The following is a 16,127-nucleotide window of genomic DNA, read 5'->3' on the forward strand; positions in this document are numbered from 1 at the left end:
ATGCTCGGCTAATTTTTATATTTTTAGTAGAGACGGGGTTTCACCATGTTAGCCAGGATGGTCTCGATCTCCTGACCTTGTGATCCGCCCGTCTCGGCCTCCCAAAGTGCTGGGATTACAGGCTTGAGCCACTGCGCCCGGCCACACCAGCAAGAATTTTAAGATGTCAAGACATATAATACAAAAAACAAAAACCGTGATTAATACATATGCTTCCTTAATGAGAAGGTGGTTGAAAAAAAAGGTTGAGGAATGAGGGCCCTGAACAGACCATTTCACAATTATAAAAATATTCACTTAATATGTTCGTTCTTGGAAATTATAAGATGTGCACAATGAATTTGGCGGCTACTGATTCAGGCAAGGTTTTAAGCTCTGAAAAGTTGTCCAAAACAGTCACCGTGTTACTTTTCTGACATTAAGGGAATATGGTCACTCAGCAGGTGCTGAGGAACACCTTTTTGCTGAGGAATAGCTGTTCCTCCCTGTTTCCTGAGGAACAGTGTTGGGGAACATGGGACATATGCTGGAAACAAGACACCCAATCCATGCTGTTTCAAAACACTGCAGGCTGTCAAGTTGTCCAGTTTCCAATAGAAGTGGGAGGCCCAGATTTTTAAATGGAATAACTTTTTATAGGTTCATTGAGGTGTAATCAACATGCAATATACTGCACATATTTAAAGTGTAACAGTAAGTCTTGATATATATACACACACGCACACACACACGTATATACCCTTTTGAAATCATCACCCTATCAATGGTGTTGGACATATCTGTCACCCCCAAAGTTCATCTCAGGCCCTTACCTAAGGAGAAGTTTTATAAATAAAACCACACACACACACACACAAAATACATGCTTTATGATGTCTAAAATAAAATTCCAGAAAATTCAAGTCAATCAATTGTAAAGGAATGTCAAAAGTTGCCTGCATATTCTGGAATGCATTATAAAAGAGCAAAAGTAAAATATGCAGATGAGATATGCTCATTCTTACGATTACAATAATGCTTCCATGAGTTTACACTTATGTCAGAACTTAAGTTGTACACTTTAAATATGTACAATTTATTCCACATCAGTTATAACTTGATAATTTTTTTTAATGGATGCAATTAACAATCTCAGTCATTGACATTTCAAAAAGTCTGGTTTACTAAGTCTCTATTGACTCTACCGTCTAGCTCCCAGGCCACACAGAGGCAGTCCTGCTTCAGTGGCAGGAAATACAGATGAGCAATGAAGGCCATTTCCACCAGCATTAAGAGGATTGCTACTGGATGACAAAAGCCGGACCAAGGACAACTGAATCTCTCTTGACTTCATATGTTTTTATTGTCTATGTAGCAATGGCCTTGAAGTAAACAGGCCAGAGAGGCTACAGGAATCCATAAAACCCGTGTTGTCTCTAATAATGACTTGAGCTACAAGACACACATTTCTAGAGATTTAGGCACACAGTGATCCTGCAGTCATAGTCACTGGAACACTTGTGGATAATTTTTTTTTTTTTTTTGAGATGGAGTTTTGCTCTTGTTGCCCAGGCTGAAGTGCAGTGGCGTGATCTTGGCTCACTGCAACCTCCGCCTCCCAGGTTCAAGAGATTCTCCTGCCTCAGTCTCCTGAGTAGCTGGGATTACTGGTGCCCACCACCACACCCAGCTAATTTTTTACTTTTAGTAGAGACAGAATTTCGCCATGTTGACCAGGCTGGTCTCGAACTCCTGACCTCAGGTGATCCACCTGCCTCAGCCTCCTAAAGTGCTGGGATTACAGGTGTGAGCCATCACACCCGGTCTTTTTTTTTTTTTTTTTTTTGAAACAGTCTCTCTCCATCACCCAGGCTGGAGTGCAGTGGCGTGGTCTCAGCTCACTGCAACCTCCACCTCTGGATTCAAGCTATTCTCGGTGTGTCAGCTTTCCGAGCAGCTGGGATTATAGACATGCACAACTGCACCTGGCTAATTTTTGTATTTTTAGTAGAGATGGGGTTTCACCATGTTGGCCAGTCTGGTCTCTGACTCCTGACCAGGAGTGATCTGCACGCCATGGCCTCCCAAAGTGTGGGGATTACAGGCGTGAGCCACTGTGACTGGCCTGAATAGATCTTTTTTTTTTTTTTGAGACAGAGCCTCACTCTGCTGCCTAGGCTGGAGTGCAGTGGTGCAATCTCGGCTTACTGCAACCTCTGCCTCCCAAGTTCAAGCAATTCTCTGCCTCAGCCTCCCGAGTAGCTGGGGTTACAGGCGCCCACGATCATGCCCGGCTAATTTTTGTATTTTTAGCAGAGATGGGGTTTCACCATCTTGGCCAGGCTGGTCTTGAACTCCTGACCTCGTGATCCACCCACCTCGGCCTCCCAAAGTGCTAGGATTAAAGGTGTGAACCACTCAGCCCGGCCGGATGAAACTTTATATGAGGAACAGTCCATGTAATTTGCTGCAGTCTCCTCCATTCCCTAATATTCAACCCAGCGTTTCTTTACCAATTATGTTTCCTTCCAGCCCCACAGTTTTATACCTAGGGACACTAGCTCACTGAATTGTGTTTCAAGGGACACAGCTCCTTCACAGGACCTCATTAAGGGATTCTAAACATTGCAGGGCATTATGTGCTATCCTCAATCAACAAGAAAAACTTTGTGTTGTCTCCAGAAACAATGAGAGTTGTCACAACTGCCCCCTCTGCAGAATGACCTCTGAGCCCACATGCAGGCAAAAATCAGAACCAGAAGGCCCTGCAGTGTCTCCTAGAAGGTCTTGGTAACAACGCAAAATAGGCCAAAAATGGAGCAAAAGCTATATTCTGTCAGCATACCGTCCCATCTGAGGCAAACAAAATTTGAATCCCCACAAATGTTATACACCCTTTTAAGCTGACAGAGTCCTATTATGTCTCCAAACTACCCCACAGTTAATACAACTTACAAGATTAAAGGTACTTAAACAAAAGGCCTTTATCATTGCACAAGCCAGTTAACAGGCAGTTCCTGGTACGTGGTGGAAGCTAAAAAACGCTTCACCATAAGCGTGGCCTGAGATCGACAATGTCTTCAAAAAAGGCAGTCCTCTGGAAGCTGCCAGCAGAATTCAGGTCAGGTCCTGGGGCCAACAATGGGGTAGTTACATACACTATGTAGCCAGAGGAGGAAATGAGAAATCCCCCTAAGAGCTTAGACTACTCATACTTTCCTCCAACTAATGGAAGAGGTCTGCATCCCTGAGCATGTTGGGGTGGTGACTGATGCACACTCTGTGGGTCTCCCAGTGGGTAGAGATGAAAAGGCTTCAGCCACAGAAACTGGCAGTGATATGAATCTGGTAAGGTCCCTGGGCAGGTTTAGAGAGTACAACATAGCTACACATGCTTCCCACATACCTCAAATTTATGGGGAATCCATAGATGTTTGGATACATGAGTCACATCAGGAGAAGGCTCTTCTCAAAGGCTAGCCTCCAGTGCCATCATACCAAGTTAAAACAAACAAACAACACACAAATTCACAGCATATAGAAGGCCTTTCTTCTTTGGGAAATCTTGTGTTAAATGTGACAACACAAGCTGGGCATGGTGGCTCACGCTTATAATCTCAGCACTTTGGGAGGCCAAAGCATGTGGATCAACCTGAGGTCAGGAGTTCAAGACCAGCCCGACCAATATGGTGAAACCTTGTTTCTACTAAAAATACAAAAATTAGCTGGGCATGGCGGCAGATGCCTGTAATCTCAGGTACTCAGGAGGCTGTGGCAGGAGAATCACCTGATCCCAGGAGGCGGGGGTTGCAGTGAGCCCAGATTGCACCATTGCGCTCCAGCCAGGGTGACAAGAGCAAAATTCCATCTCAAAAAAAAAAGAAAAAAAAAGTGACAAAATAATTTCCCACATTCACTGCACATGAACTCTTCTGTGTCTTAAGAGGCCAGAGCTTTGGCTAAAGGATTTCCCACATTCACTGCATTCATAAGGCCTTTCTCCAGTGTGAACTGTCTTGTGTTGAATGAGGTGATTTTTGCGGGTAAAAGATTTCCCACATTCGCTGCACTCATAAGGCCTTTCTCCAGTGTGAACTCTCCTATGCTGAAGGAGGGCAGAGCTTTGGCTATAGGATTTGCCACATTCATTGCACTCATAAGGCCTTTCATTAGTGTGAACAGTCTGGTGTCGAATGAGGTGGGTTTTTCGGATAAAAGATTTCCCACATACACTGCACTCATAAGGCCTTTCTCCAGTGTGAACTGTCTGGTGTCGAACGAGGTCAGTTTTGCAACTAAATGATTTTTCACATTCACTGCACTCATAAGGCTTTGTTTTAGTGTGAGCTCTTCTGTGTCGAAAGAGGCCAGAGCTTTGGCTAAAATCTTTCCCACATTCACTGCACTCATAAGGCCTTTCTCCAGTGTGAACTCTTTGGTGTTGAATGAGGACAGATTTCTGGCCAAATGATTTCCCACATTCACTGCACACATAAGGCCTTTCTCCAGTGTGAAATCTTTGGTGGTGAATGAGGTAGATATTGCAACTAAATGATTTCCCACATTCACTACACTCATAAGGCCTTGCTCCAGTGTGAACTCTCCAGTGTCTCAAGAGGTTAGTGCTATGGCTAAAGGATTTTCCACATTCACTGCACTCATAAGGCCTTGTGCTAGTGTGAGCACTCCTATGACGATAGAGGTTAGTGCTGTGGCTAAAAGATTTCCCACATTCACTGCACTCATAAGGCCTTTCTCCAGTGTGAACTCGTTGATGTTGAATGAGGACAGATATCTGGCGAAAGGATTTGCCACATTCACTGCAGTCATAAGGCCTTTCTCCAGTGTGAACTCTTTGGTGTTGAGTTAGGTGACTTTTGCGACTAAATGATTTCCCACATTCACTACATTCATGAGTCCTTGTTCTATTGTGTGCTTTCCTGTGTCGAAGAAAGCCAGAACTTTGACTAAAGGATTTCCCACATTCACTGCACTTGTAAGGCCTTTCTCCAGAGTCAGCTCTTTGGTGTTGAATGAATACAGAGTTCTCTCTAAAAGATTTCCTGGATTCAGTGTATTTGAGAGGCTTTTGTCCAGTGGGAACTCTGAAGTGTCGAATCCTGCTGTGTGGTCTCTCACTGCTGGGAGTCACCTGAAGCCGGAGAAGTCCTGAGGTAGCTGAAAAGTCCCTCCCAACTTCCCCAAATATGAAGGGTTTTCCTGACACATGGAACCTGCAGTTCATCATAAATGAGGCCTGGTCCCCATCCATTTCAAAGAGCTTCTCTCCATTATCAAGTTTCTGGAGCTGGTGAAGGTTTGAACTCATCCAGAAATCTGATGCCCCACCCAAGTACAATTTCTGTCCATGGGGTGAGGCTTTGAGCTCAATCATTCGTAAAACGTCTCTCAGGACTGGGGTACAAATCTCACAGGGGTGACTCTTATCGGTGGATGTATCTGCCTTTGGAGTCCTGCCCTGTGACAGTTCTGCCACAGAAATGCTCTCTGCAGAAGGTGCCCCCTCATCTTCTGCTCCACACCAACAACCTGAAAGAAGAGAAATGCTGAGAAAATGCAGGTCCACTATGGTGTGAGAAGTTACATCAAAAATGTGTGTCAGACAAAGAATGAGTCTAAGAAAATGTTCTTAGGATATGAGAGCTGGTGGCAATTTGGGGAAAAAAGGCTCCACAAGTCACAGAAAACAAGGAAGGCCTTATGAGATGAAAGACACAAAGTTGGGGCACAACTCAGAGAGAAGAGGTAGGGTCTCTGACTCACTATTCTTCCAAAAGCTTTTATCAGGACCTCCTCCCCTATGAGAAGAGAGGACTTCGGTATACTGCACAGAAGATTATTGGTGTCCAGGCCCAGTAGAAACCCATGGGAACTGAATACTTGGTGTGGAAGGACTATTTAAAAACATGTGCACATCTGACAACATATTACATGTGGGTAAGTGTTAAAGAACACCCTAGAAGTTGCACTGGAAAGGAACAGGTAACACGTGGAGGCCAGAAATTGGGAGCAGCTAAGGGCTGGAAGTCATGGATGAAATAAAAATCAGAACATGTGTAGAAAAGAAAAAAAAGGCCAGGCGCTGTGGCTCATGCCTGTAATCCCAGCACTTTGGGAGGCTGAGGTGGGCGGATCACGAGGTCAGGAGATCTAGATCATCCTGGCTAACATGGTGAAACCCCAGCTAACACGGTGAAACCCTGTCTTTACTGAAAACACAAAAAAATAGCCGGGCGTGGTGGCGGGTGCCTGTAGTCCCAGTTACTCGGGGGGCTGAGGCAGGAGAATGGCGTGAACCCGGGAGGCGGAGCTTGCGGTGAGCAGAGATAATACCACTGCACGCCACCCTGAGCAACAGAGTGAGACTCTGTCTCAAAAAAAAAAAAAAAGAAAAGAAAAGAAAAAAAAGAAATGATGTATGTCCTATGGAATTGGCACCCAATCACTGAGAACTCAGGACAGGTTTATGGTGTGATTAGAAACAGCCCTAGCGTCTTGCCCTCCCTTAGTTGTCACTCATCAGGGCCGCCAGGCTTCCTCTGAGAGTATCTTGCTATTTGCACCCCGTAAAGCAACCAGAGCCATCCCCCAATCCCAGTTGGGCAACTATACTGGGCCTGTAAGATGCAAGCCCTAAAGGGTAGACCAGAGAGGTGCACAGCCAGCACTGGCACAGAGCAACTCAGCACATGACAAACTACAGCAGTGAAAAATAATGTTACAAGAAAATCTTTTAGGTAGATCTTTATGAAAAGCCTACGGACCAATTAGTAGTTACCATCATGATGCCTGCAATTACTGAAACAGGCAGCTTGAGATTTTAGTTAGAAGCAAAAGGCAGAACACGGAGCAAACAGCATCCTAGAAGTGGACAAAGCCATCCCGTCATGGAGAAGGCAAGGACAAATCCTTTAGGTTGAAAGAATGATCCTGTCTCCCAGACCCTTCACTGCATGCCTAGAGGCAACAGGTGTTAGGATAGTCTTGAGAGTGCCTTGCTTGGTGGTGTCCCCCAGAATACATACGCCAAGAAAGTGGGAAGCTCTGTAGAGCTCAGGGTCTAACTGAAGAAAGGACAGAGCTGCCTCAGGGACAGGGGAAAAGGAGAGACCCACAAAGGACACTGGGAGGAATAGGAGGGCCTTACCTAGGGATGCCATAACTGCAAAGTTCTCCAGCATCACATCGTGGTACAGGAGCCTCTGCGTCTCATCAAGGAGCTCCCACTCCTCCTGGGAGAAGTAAATGGCCACATCCTCAAAGGCTACAAAACCCTGCTATGATGAGGACAGTTCATTCCATGATCAGCATCTTTCCCTTTCCTAGGACTGAAGTATTCTCCCACAACGCCCTCCCTGCGCTCACCCTCCTCCCCATCTCCCCACCTCAGGAATAGTCATCCTCACACGTTGATTCCCCACAGTCCCTGGCTCACCCTCCTCCCCATCTCCCCACCTCAGGAAATACAACAGGCCCTGATGCCACTGATGCCCACTCTCTCCTCATGGTCCCATTGGTCACTGTGTTCTCCCACAGCAACAACAGGCAGGTGGACAGATAGAAACCACATTCTCATGTCTATAAATTCTCCTGGAATCCCTCAGACCATGGCTCCCAAACACAACTGAAGGTCTGGGTTCACATTCCGCTCTCATGTCCTCAATGTCCAGACTCATGAAACAAAAGCTCACACTCCCTCTTCATATGTGCATCACTCTTTCCACCACACCTCTCTCACCCAACTCACTCCCTCAGCCACCTCCACCCCCATCCCATAACACAGGCATCTCTCCTGCCTTCCTATATGTTACTCAGCACAAGATATCTAGAAAGTGCTTGCAAATTCAAACAAGTTTCAGGACTACCCAGACCTCTGATGGTCCCTACTGCCACAGGTAGCCCCATATCCTGCTCTGAAGCCCTCCCTACCTGAGTCTATTCCTTTCATCAACCTCAGCTACCCAGAACCACATACATATGTCAGACACACATGACCCTTTCCAACTTGTATTGCACTAAACAGTAACTGCCTTCCTCTCTTGCTACCCTTCATTCCAGTGGCCCTCCACCCAAGGTTAAGTGATGCTCCCAGATGACTACCTCTGCCCGTAAACTTATCCACCAGTCTGCATGAAACTCCGTAGGCATAGGAGCAGTCATAAGATCCTGGTGAGGCCATAGAGCAGTAAAGCATTAGGTCTGGCTTCAGCCTCATCTTGTCTGAAATCCCACTAGGTCTCTAATATGGTTTGGCTGTGTCTCCACCCAAATCTCATCTTGAATTATAACTCCCACAATTCCTATGTGTCATGGGAGGGATCCAGTAGGAGTTAACTGAATCATGGGGGCGGGTCTTTCTTGTGCTGTTCTCGCAATAGTGAATAAGTCTCACAAGAACTGATGGTTTTAAGGCCGGTCACAGTGGCTCATGCCTCTAATCCCAGAACTTTGGGAGGCCAAGGCAGGCGGATCACTTGAGGTCAGGAGTTTGAGACCAGCCTGGCCAATGTGGCAAAACCCCGTCTCTACTAAAAATATGAAAATTAGCTGGGTGTGGTGGCGCACACCTGTAATCCCAGCTACTTGGGAGGCTGAGACAGGAGAATCCCTTGAGTCCAGGACATGGAGGCTGTAGGGAGCTGAGATCTCACCACTGCCCTTCAGCCTGGGAACAGAGCAAGACTCCATCTCAAAAAAAAACAAAAAACAAAAAACTGATGGTTTTAAAAAGAGGAGCTCCCCTGCACAAACTCCTTTTTGCCTGCTGCCATCCATGTAAGATGTGACTTGCTCCTCCTTGCTTTCCACCATGATTGTGAGGCCTCCCTAGCCATGTGGAACTGTAAGTCCATTAAACCTCTTTTTCTTCCCAGTATCAGGTATGTCTTTATCAGTAGCATGAAAACGGACTATTATTATTATTATAATAATAAATAATAATAAAACGGACTATTATATTATTCCTAGGCCCACTTCCCTCTATAACCTGTTTGTGATTTCCACACATCCATCCAGATACCCAAGTATGGTACCCTCTTGTGGCTCCCACGCCTCCCTTTCCTGGCCTGCTATTAATATTATCATCATGACCAGGAATCCCACTACTCAATGGGATCTATGATGTTATGGGCTCAATGTTTCTGCCCCATGCCCACCCACAAAATGCTTACGTTGAAGCACTAAACACAATGAAGCGTAATACAGTGTGACAGTATTTGGAGATGGAATCTTTGGGTGGTAATTAGATTTAGATCAGGTCAAAAGACCCCTCATGATGGAATTAATGCTTTTGTAAGAATAGAAAGAGATTCCTTGCTTTCTTTACATATTCCCTCCCAGGAAAGGCCATGTGAGGACAGTGCAAGAAGGCAGCCACTGCAAGCCAAGAAGCAGCCCATCACAAATAAGTGAATCTATAGGCACCCTGATGTAGAATTTCCTAGCCTGAAGAACTGTGAGAAACACATTTTTGCTGTTTAAGCCACCAATATAGGCTATTTCATTATCAACCCAAGGTAAGACACTGATATAGCCTGGATATTTGTCCCCTTCAAATCTCACCTGGAAATGTGATCCCCAATGTTGGAAGTGGGGCCTAGTGGGATGTTATCTGGGTCATGGAGGTGGATCCCTCATGAATGGCATAGTATCCTCCACACAGTGATAAGTTCATATGAGACCTGGTCGCTAAAAAGAGACTGGTGCCTCCCTTCTGTCTTGCTGGCTCCCTTTTTGCCTTTTGCAATGAATGGAAGCTTCCTGAGGCTCTCACCAGAAGTGGACACTAGCACTAAGCTTCCTGTACAGCCTGCAGAACTATAAGCTGTAATAAACCTTGTTTCTTTATAAACTACCCAGCCTTAGGTATTTCTTTATAGTAATGTAAATGGCCTAACAGACATAGGGCTCTATCCTAGTTCAATACTATCCTCCACTCTTTGTAGAAGTTTCTATCCTGCACCCCTCCTCAGAGTTCAAGACCTGTGTGTCCACCTAGCCACTTGATACAGCTACTTACTTATTCTCTAAAACATTTCATATTTTTAACATGGACAAAACACAATCCTGATATCTTGAGTGAAAAATAATCCTACTATCTACCTGGCTCTCCCAGTAGATGGAGCGTCTATGCTTCCAGCTGCTAAACCCAAAACGCCCTGAATCATCCCTTCTTATCTCTCAGCCCTGGTATCAGAAAATCAGAGCTGACTTACAATCCAAAATTCAACCATTTCTACCACACTGTGGCCACTACTCTGGCCCACATCATCTATACTCGCCTGGACCTATTGCATTAGTCTCCTCTTTCCTCTTTGGTATTGCTACCAACTCCCTTAAACCCACAGTCTCTTGTCTGTGCTCAGCCACAGGAGCCTCATGAGGCCTGGGGAAGATCACTTCCCTCTTCTGCTCCAAATCTTCATTGCTGCCATCATCTCCAGAACAAAGACATCCGAGACAGTCATTTAGTTTCTAGCTCCTGTACCTCTGCTCTCTGTTCCCATGAGAAGGAAATGAGACTTGAGGTTCTCTTAACCAGCTCAGCCTCACTCCAAGCAGCTCCAAACACCTGTACTTATCTCTGGGACAAACTTCCACATTCATTCTATTATTTGCCAGCAACAGTTACCATCTCATAGAATACCCACCCTGGGCATATTTTGCTCAGAGTCCCTAGGCTCAAAGCCTGGAAAAGCGGTAAGTAAACAATCCCAGGTCACCACAGTCCCAGTCCCAGAGATCCCATTGCTGGAATCAGTGAGGTTCTGGATTTCCTCCACTCACCCTTGTAGTGTCTGTAAGTTCTTCTTACAGACCTATAAGTATTAGTGGCAATCTGTGGGAAGAGACATGTTCTGAGAGGCAGATGACCACATTGCGGCTCCATGGGCTTCTAGTTCCAATGTGTAACACCAGAGCCAGGTGTCCTGGGATGACTGCTTTATATCTGGGTGTCAGTCCTTGGTGCTGACTTTTATCAGCTTTGCGACCTCGTAAAAAGACTAGGTCCCTCCATGCCTGCTATCATCACTGCCCTTCCAGTGAGTTCCTCTGAACAGCTTTTGTGAAACTTTTAGAAGGGTGACTGGGCCATGGCCCTCTTCTGTCCTACGCGCTGTGGCCCTCAGTGTGCTGGCGAAACTCAGTGGGGCCAATGCAGCGTGGCGCTGCCCCACCCTCTGCTCCCTGCACGCGGGAGGCCGGCCTGGGTCTCCCCAGCCTCCTGGCTCAGGCGCAGCTCCAAGCCGTCGCTCTCCCGCTCCCTGCTACACTACCAGAAACGAGACCCATCACCAGAGCCTCACTGTGCTGGACAATGTGGTCCGGCTGCTGAAAACCCTTCACGTGGCCCTCAGTTTCGGGTGGGGAGGGCGGAGGAGGCCGGGAGGACGCAGCGCTCACCAGGGTCGGGGCCCTCATTGCCGACGCCATCGGACTCTGGGCACAGCGGGCCGGGAGCGGTGGACGATCCGGGCGGGGACACGAGCAAAGCAATCACCACCGCCGGCGACCGTCAGGCCCCGGCTGTGCAGCTGGGAAAACCACTCTCCTCGCGCCTTCTCGCTGTCAGCACCTGGGTCCAGATCCGGCACCCGCGGATGGAACTGACACAAGCCAAAGTGCCCGCCACTGGGAGGACGCCGGAAGTCCCGCCCAGACAAGTTGGACAGAGCGGAAAAGACCCTCTCCTGGGCCTCATTGGCTCCACGGCAAGTGCCTGGCGCACGGGCCTCTGGGTAATGTAGTTCTCACCGCTTCCTGGGCTGGCAGAGGTTGCTCTTCTCCTGGACCTCAGGGAGGAATGGCCCCGTGCTATGGAGAAAAGTGGAGGGGAAGCCTGAGAGGTGGTGTCTCCAGCCTCCTTGGACCAGGGAGGAGCTTCGCTGCTTTTTTAAGGTACCATACAGAGATTTTTGGAGAGTATTGTGTACAACTAGTCACCTAGGTAGTCAGTCATTCAGATACAAAATGCCTCTATCCATGGTGAGAACCTAGTAAACATTACCTTCTTTCTCCACACATTTATGTAGAGTAGAACGTTAGAGTCAGCTTTGTGAGTTTCATTATGCTCAGTAAGGAATGAGGGAAATAGAGTTTACATAGAGCCACGACAGGAATGATAAAACATCCGTTAGATTGCACCGAAGCAGGAGGACGAAAGTGGAATTCTGTTTCTGGTTCTCACAGAAAATGCCTCTCCTGCCTGTGTAATCAGTAAGTGTGTCTAACCCTGTAAGGAACAGTGTTTTATTCATATAATATTTCTTCCTCCATATTCTTAGATATGCTTCTTTTAGGATTGTAGCAACTTTCTAAACAGAAGAGCCACTTAGCATATGTCATTTTAAAGTAGAACAGTGTCTGTAGTGTTCACAGTCAGAGCACTTGTGCAAAGGGGACACCAGAATGCCAGAGTAAAGGTTAGGGACACCTAGCTTTCATCTCTTTGATGCGAAATTTTGATCTTTGATACTGTTACTGCACGGACAGTGCCTGCAAGGGGAGTTGAGATTATCTCAGAAAAACAGTTGTGAAATGAAAATTACTGAAAGCCATTGTGTTAGTCAGGATTCTCCAGAGAAACACAGAACCAATAGGGTACATAGATGTACAAGAGGGGATTTATTATGGGAATTGGCTCATCCAGTTATGGAGACTAACAAGTCCCAGGATATGCCTTTTGCAACCTGGTAAATCACGAAGTTGGGTGGTATTCAGTCTGCATCTGAAGGCCTGAAAACCAAGGGAGCCTATGGTGAAATTCCCAGTTGGAGGCTGAAGGCCTGAGAACTGGGTGAGGGTCATTCTTGTATGTTCCAGAGTCCAAAGGCCCAAGATCCAAGACCCTTAATGTTGGAAAGCAGAAGAAGGTGGATGACCCAGGACAAGAAGAGAGTAACTTGCTCTTTCTCTGCCTTTTTGTTCTATTTTGGCTCTCAAAGCATTGGATGTTGCCCCCCAACACTGATGAGGCCAGATCTCCTTTACGTTGTCTACAAACTCAAATGCTAATATCTTCCATAAACATTCTCACAGACACATCCTATACTAAGGTTTTCCCAACTATTTCGGTAGCCCCTAATGCAGGCAAGTTGGCACAAAACATTAAACGTCACAACTATTAATAACCTTGTGGCTAGGCCGGGCGTGGTGGCTCATGCCTGTAATCCCAGCACTTTAGGAGGCCGAGGCAGGCTGATCACGAGGTCAAGAGATCAAGACCAGCCTGGCCAACATGGTGAAGCCCTATCTCTACTAAAAATACAAAAATTAGCTGGGTGTGGTGGCACACGCCTATAGTCCCAGCTACTTGGGAGACTGAGGCAGGAGAATCGCTTGAACTCAGGACGTGGAGGTTGCAGTGAGCCGAGATCACGCCACTGCACTCCAGCCTGGTGACAGAGCGAGTCTCCATCACAGGAAAAAAAAAAAAAAGAATATTGAACATAATTAATTGAACTGAACATAGATTTACTTTGCTTTTTTTAGTGCACTCATACATAAGTCTATGAGTACATTTGGCTTGACTCTGGAAAAGTTTACCCTGAAGACATGTAGAGCAGATAGCTTTTCAGTTGCTGAATTGAAGTCCTGTCTGAAAAGAAAGGGAGAAGGTCTGGCTCCAGCATGATTTCATATAGAAAGGTAAGTGGGGAGCTCTTCTGAGTGACTCCACAAAGGACTCATTTTGTCTGCATATTTGAGTGTCTAATGGTAATTTTTTTTTTTTTTTTTTGAGGAAGAGTCTTGCTCTGTTGCCCAGGCTAGAGTGCAGTGGCAGGATCATAGATTACTGCAGCCTCAAACTCTGGGACTCCAGCGACATTTCTGTATCAGCCTCCTGAGTGTATGGGATTGCAGGCACTCACTACTGTGCCCAGCTAATTTTAAGAAGATTTTTTCCCAGCTAATTTAAAAGGGGAATATATAGTAGTATGGGTGTATAATATCGACAATAGATATTTATATATTTTTTTTTTTACAGCAGGGTTCGGTGATTGGTTGCCCGAGGTGGTTTAAATTCCTAGTCTCAAGTGATCCTCCCGCCTCAGCCTCCCAAGTAGCTGGGGCTACAGGTACAGCTCTTATGGCAATTTCTTAGGCTAATAGTCAAAATAGGGAAATATTAAGCTTGAAAAGTGCCAGAAAATCTGTATATCTACTTGTTTTTGTTGTTTAAGTAGATAAATTAACTAGGCTGCTCATGGAAATAACTGGCTTACCAAATTCAATTTGTTAAAATGAATCTCCCTTGAGTTATATGAATACATACACAGCAAAAATATTGCTAAATAAATATTTTAAACTGACTTACAAATTAGTTAATTTTGATTTTTTTTTTTTTTGAGAAAGAGTGTCACTCTGTCATCCAAGCTGAAGTGCAGTGGCACAATCTGAGCTCACTGTAGCTTTGAATTCCTGGGCTCAAGCAATCCTCCCACGTCAGCCTCCAGAGTAGCTGGAAACACAGGTGTGCACCTGTACCACTATGCCCCGATAACTTTTTGATTTTTTGTAGGGATGGGGTCTCACCATGTTGCTCAGGCTGGTAATGTTTTAATAGATTATTTTTTTGTTTTTTTTTTTTGTTTTTTTTTTTTTTTGAGGCGGAGTCTCGCTCTGTCGCCCGGACTGGAGTGCAGTGGCCGGATCTCAGCTCACTGCAAGCTCCGCCTCTCGGGTTTACGCCATTCTCCTGCCTCAGCCTCCCGAGTAGCTGGGACTACAGGAGCCCGCCACCTCGCCCGGCTAGTTTTGTATTTTAGTAGAGACGGGGTTTCACCAGGTTAGCCAGGATGGTCTCGATCTCCTGACCTTGTGATCCGCCCGTCTCGGCCTCCCAAAGTGCTGGGATTACAGGCTTGAGCCACCGCGCCCGGCCAATAGATTATTTTTTAGAGCAGTTTTGGTTCATAGGAAAATTGAGCAAAAAATTACAGAGCTTCCACATATCCCTTGCCTCTACGCATGTACAGCCTCTCCACTATAAACATTCCCCACTAGAATAGTATATTTGTTACAATTTATGGTACATTGGCATATTGTTATCCCAAATCTATAGTTTACATTAGGATTTACTCTAGCTGGACGTTATATGGGTTTTAACAAGTGTATAGTGACTTGTACACACCATGGTAGTATCACAGAGTAGTTTCACTGCCCTAAAAGTCCTCCGTGCTCCACCTGTTCATCCCTTCCTCCCTTAGCCCAAGCCCCTGGCAACCACTCACTTTTTACTGTCTCCATAGTTTTGCTTTTTCTGGAATGTCATGTAGTTCAAATCACAGTATGTAGTCCTTTTAGTTTGGATCCTTTAATAGTCCATTTTTGTGCTGCTGAAAAGACACACCCAAGACTGGGCAATTTACAAAGGAAAGAGGTTTAATGGAGAACTCACAGTTCCACATGGCTGGGGAAGCTTCACAATTAATGAAGAAGGCAAGGAGGAGCAAGTCATATCCTAGGTGGATGGCAGCAGGCAAAGAGAATAAGCTTGTGCAGGTAAACTCCTGTTTTTAAAGCTATCAGATCTCATGAGACTAATTTACTGTCATGAGAACAGCGGGGGAAAAACCCACTCCTATAATTCAATCACCTCCCACTGGGTTCCTCCCGTGACATGTGGGAGTTACAATTCACGATGAGATTTGAGTGGGGACACAGCCAAACCATATCAGATCGCTTCACTTAGAAATATGTATTTAAGGTTCTTCCACATCTTTTATTATTTATTTTAATGTGGATAAATATACCATTTTCTAGATGTACCACACTTATCTATTCACTTACTGAAGGACATTTTGGTTGCTACCAAATTTTGCCAATTATGAACAAAGGTGCTATAAATATTCATGTACAAGATTTTGTGTGGACATAAATGTTTAATTCATTTGAGTAAAACCAAGAAGCACTATGACTGGATCTATGGTCATTGTCTTGGCGTTGTTTCACATTTCCAATCAGTTGAGAAACCTTCTCAGGTGTCTTAAAGGAAGCAAAAACAAAGTGCTTCTTCCTTTTTTCCTTTTTCAATAATCTCTAAGCCTCCAGATGTCTGTGAATGTCACCCTGTGAATAGACACACACATACACACAACACAGTCACACACTGCATAAGTGTGTTA

General features: G+C 45.6%; 1 protein-coding gene across 2 annotated transcripts in view; it reads right to left on the reverse strand.

Moving 5' to 3' along the window:
• ZNF530 (zinc finger protein 530) overlaps window positions 1-11,653 on the reverse strand; it is a 13,709-nt gene extending 2,056 nt beyond the window's left edge. Inside the window, exons 1-3 of one of the 2 annotated variants that reach the window (XR_001887911.1) lie at window positions 11,404-11,653; window positions 7,148-7,277; window positions 3,386-5,529 (exon numbers count right to left, since the gene is read on the reverse strand). Coding sequence is in view for 1 of the 2 variants with exons in the window: in XM_017885390.1 (XP_017740879.1) it covers window positions 3,893-5,529; window positions 7,148-7,277; window positions 11,404-11,433 (1,797 nt within the window). In the remaining variant the exon portion in view is untranslated. Of the gene's footprint in view, window positions 1-2,945; window positions 5,530-7,147; window positions 7,278-11,403 lie in introns of those variants that run through there. The other variant, XM_017885390.1, reaches the window with a different exon arrangement.
• Between the last annotated feature and the right edge of the window lie 4,474 nt (window positions 11,654-16,127).

The sequence above is a fragment of the Rhinopithecus bieti genome, unplaced genomic scaffold (genome assembly GCF_001698545.2).
Source record: "Rhinopithecus bieti isolate Rb0 unplaced genomic scaffold, ASM169854v2 scaffold_15006, whole genome shotgun sequence".
Taxonomy (NCBI): Eukaryota; Metazoa; Chordata; class Mammalia; order Primates; family Cercopithecidae; genus Rhinopithecus; species Rhinopithecus bieti.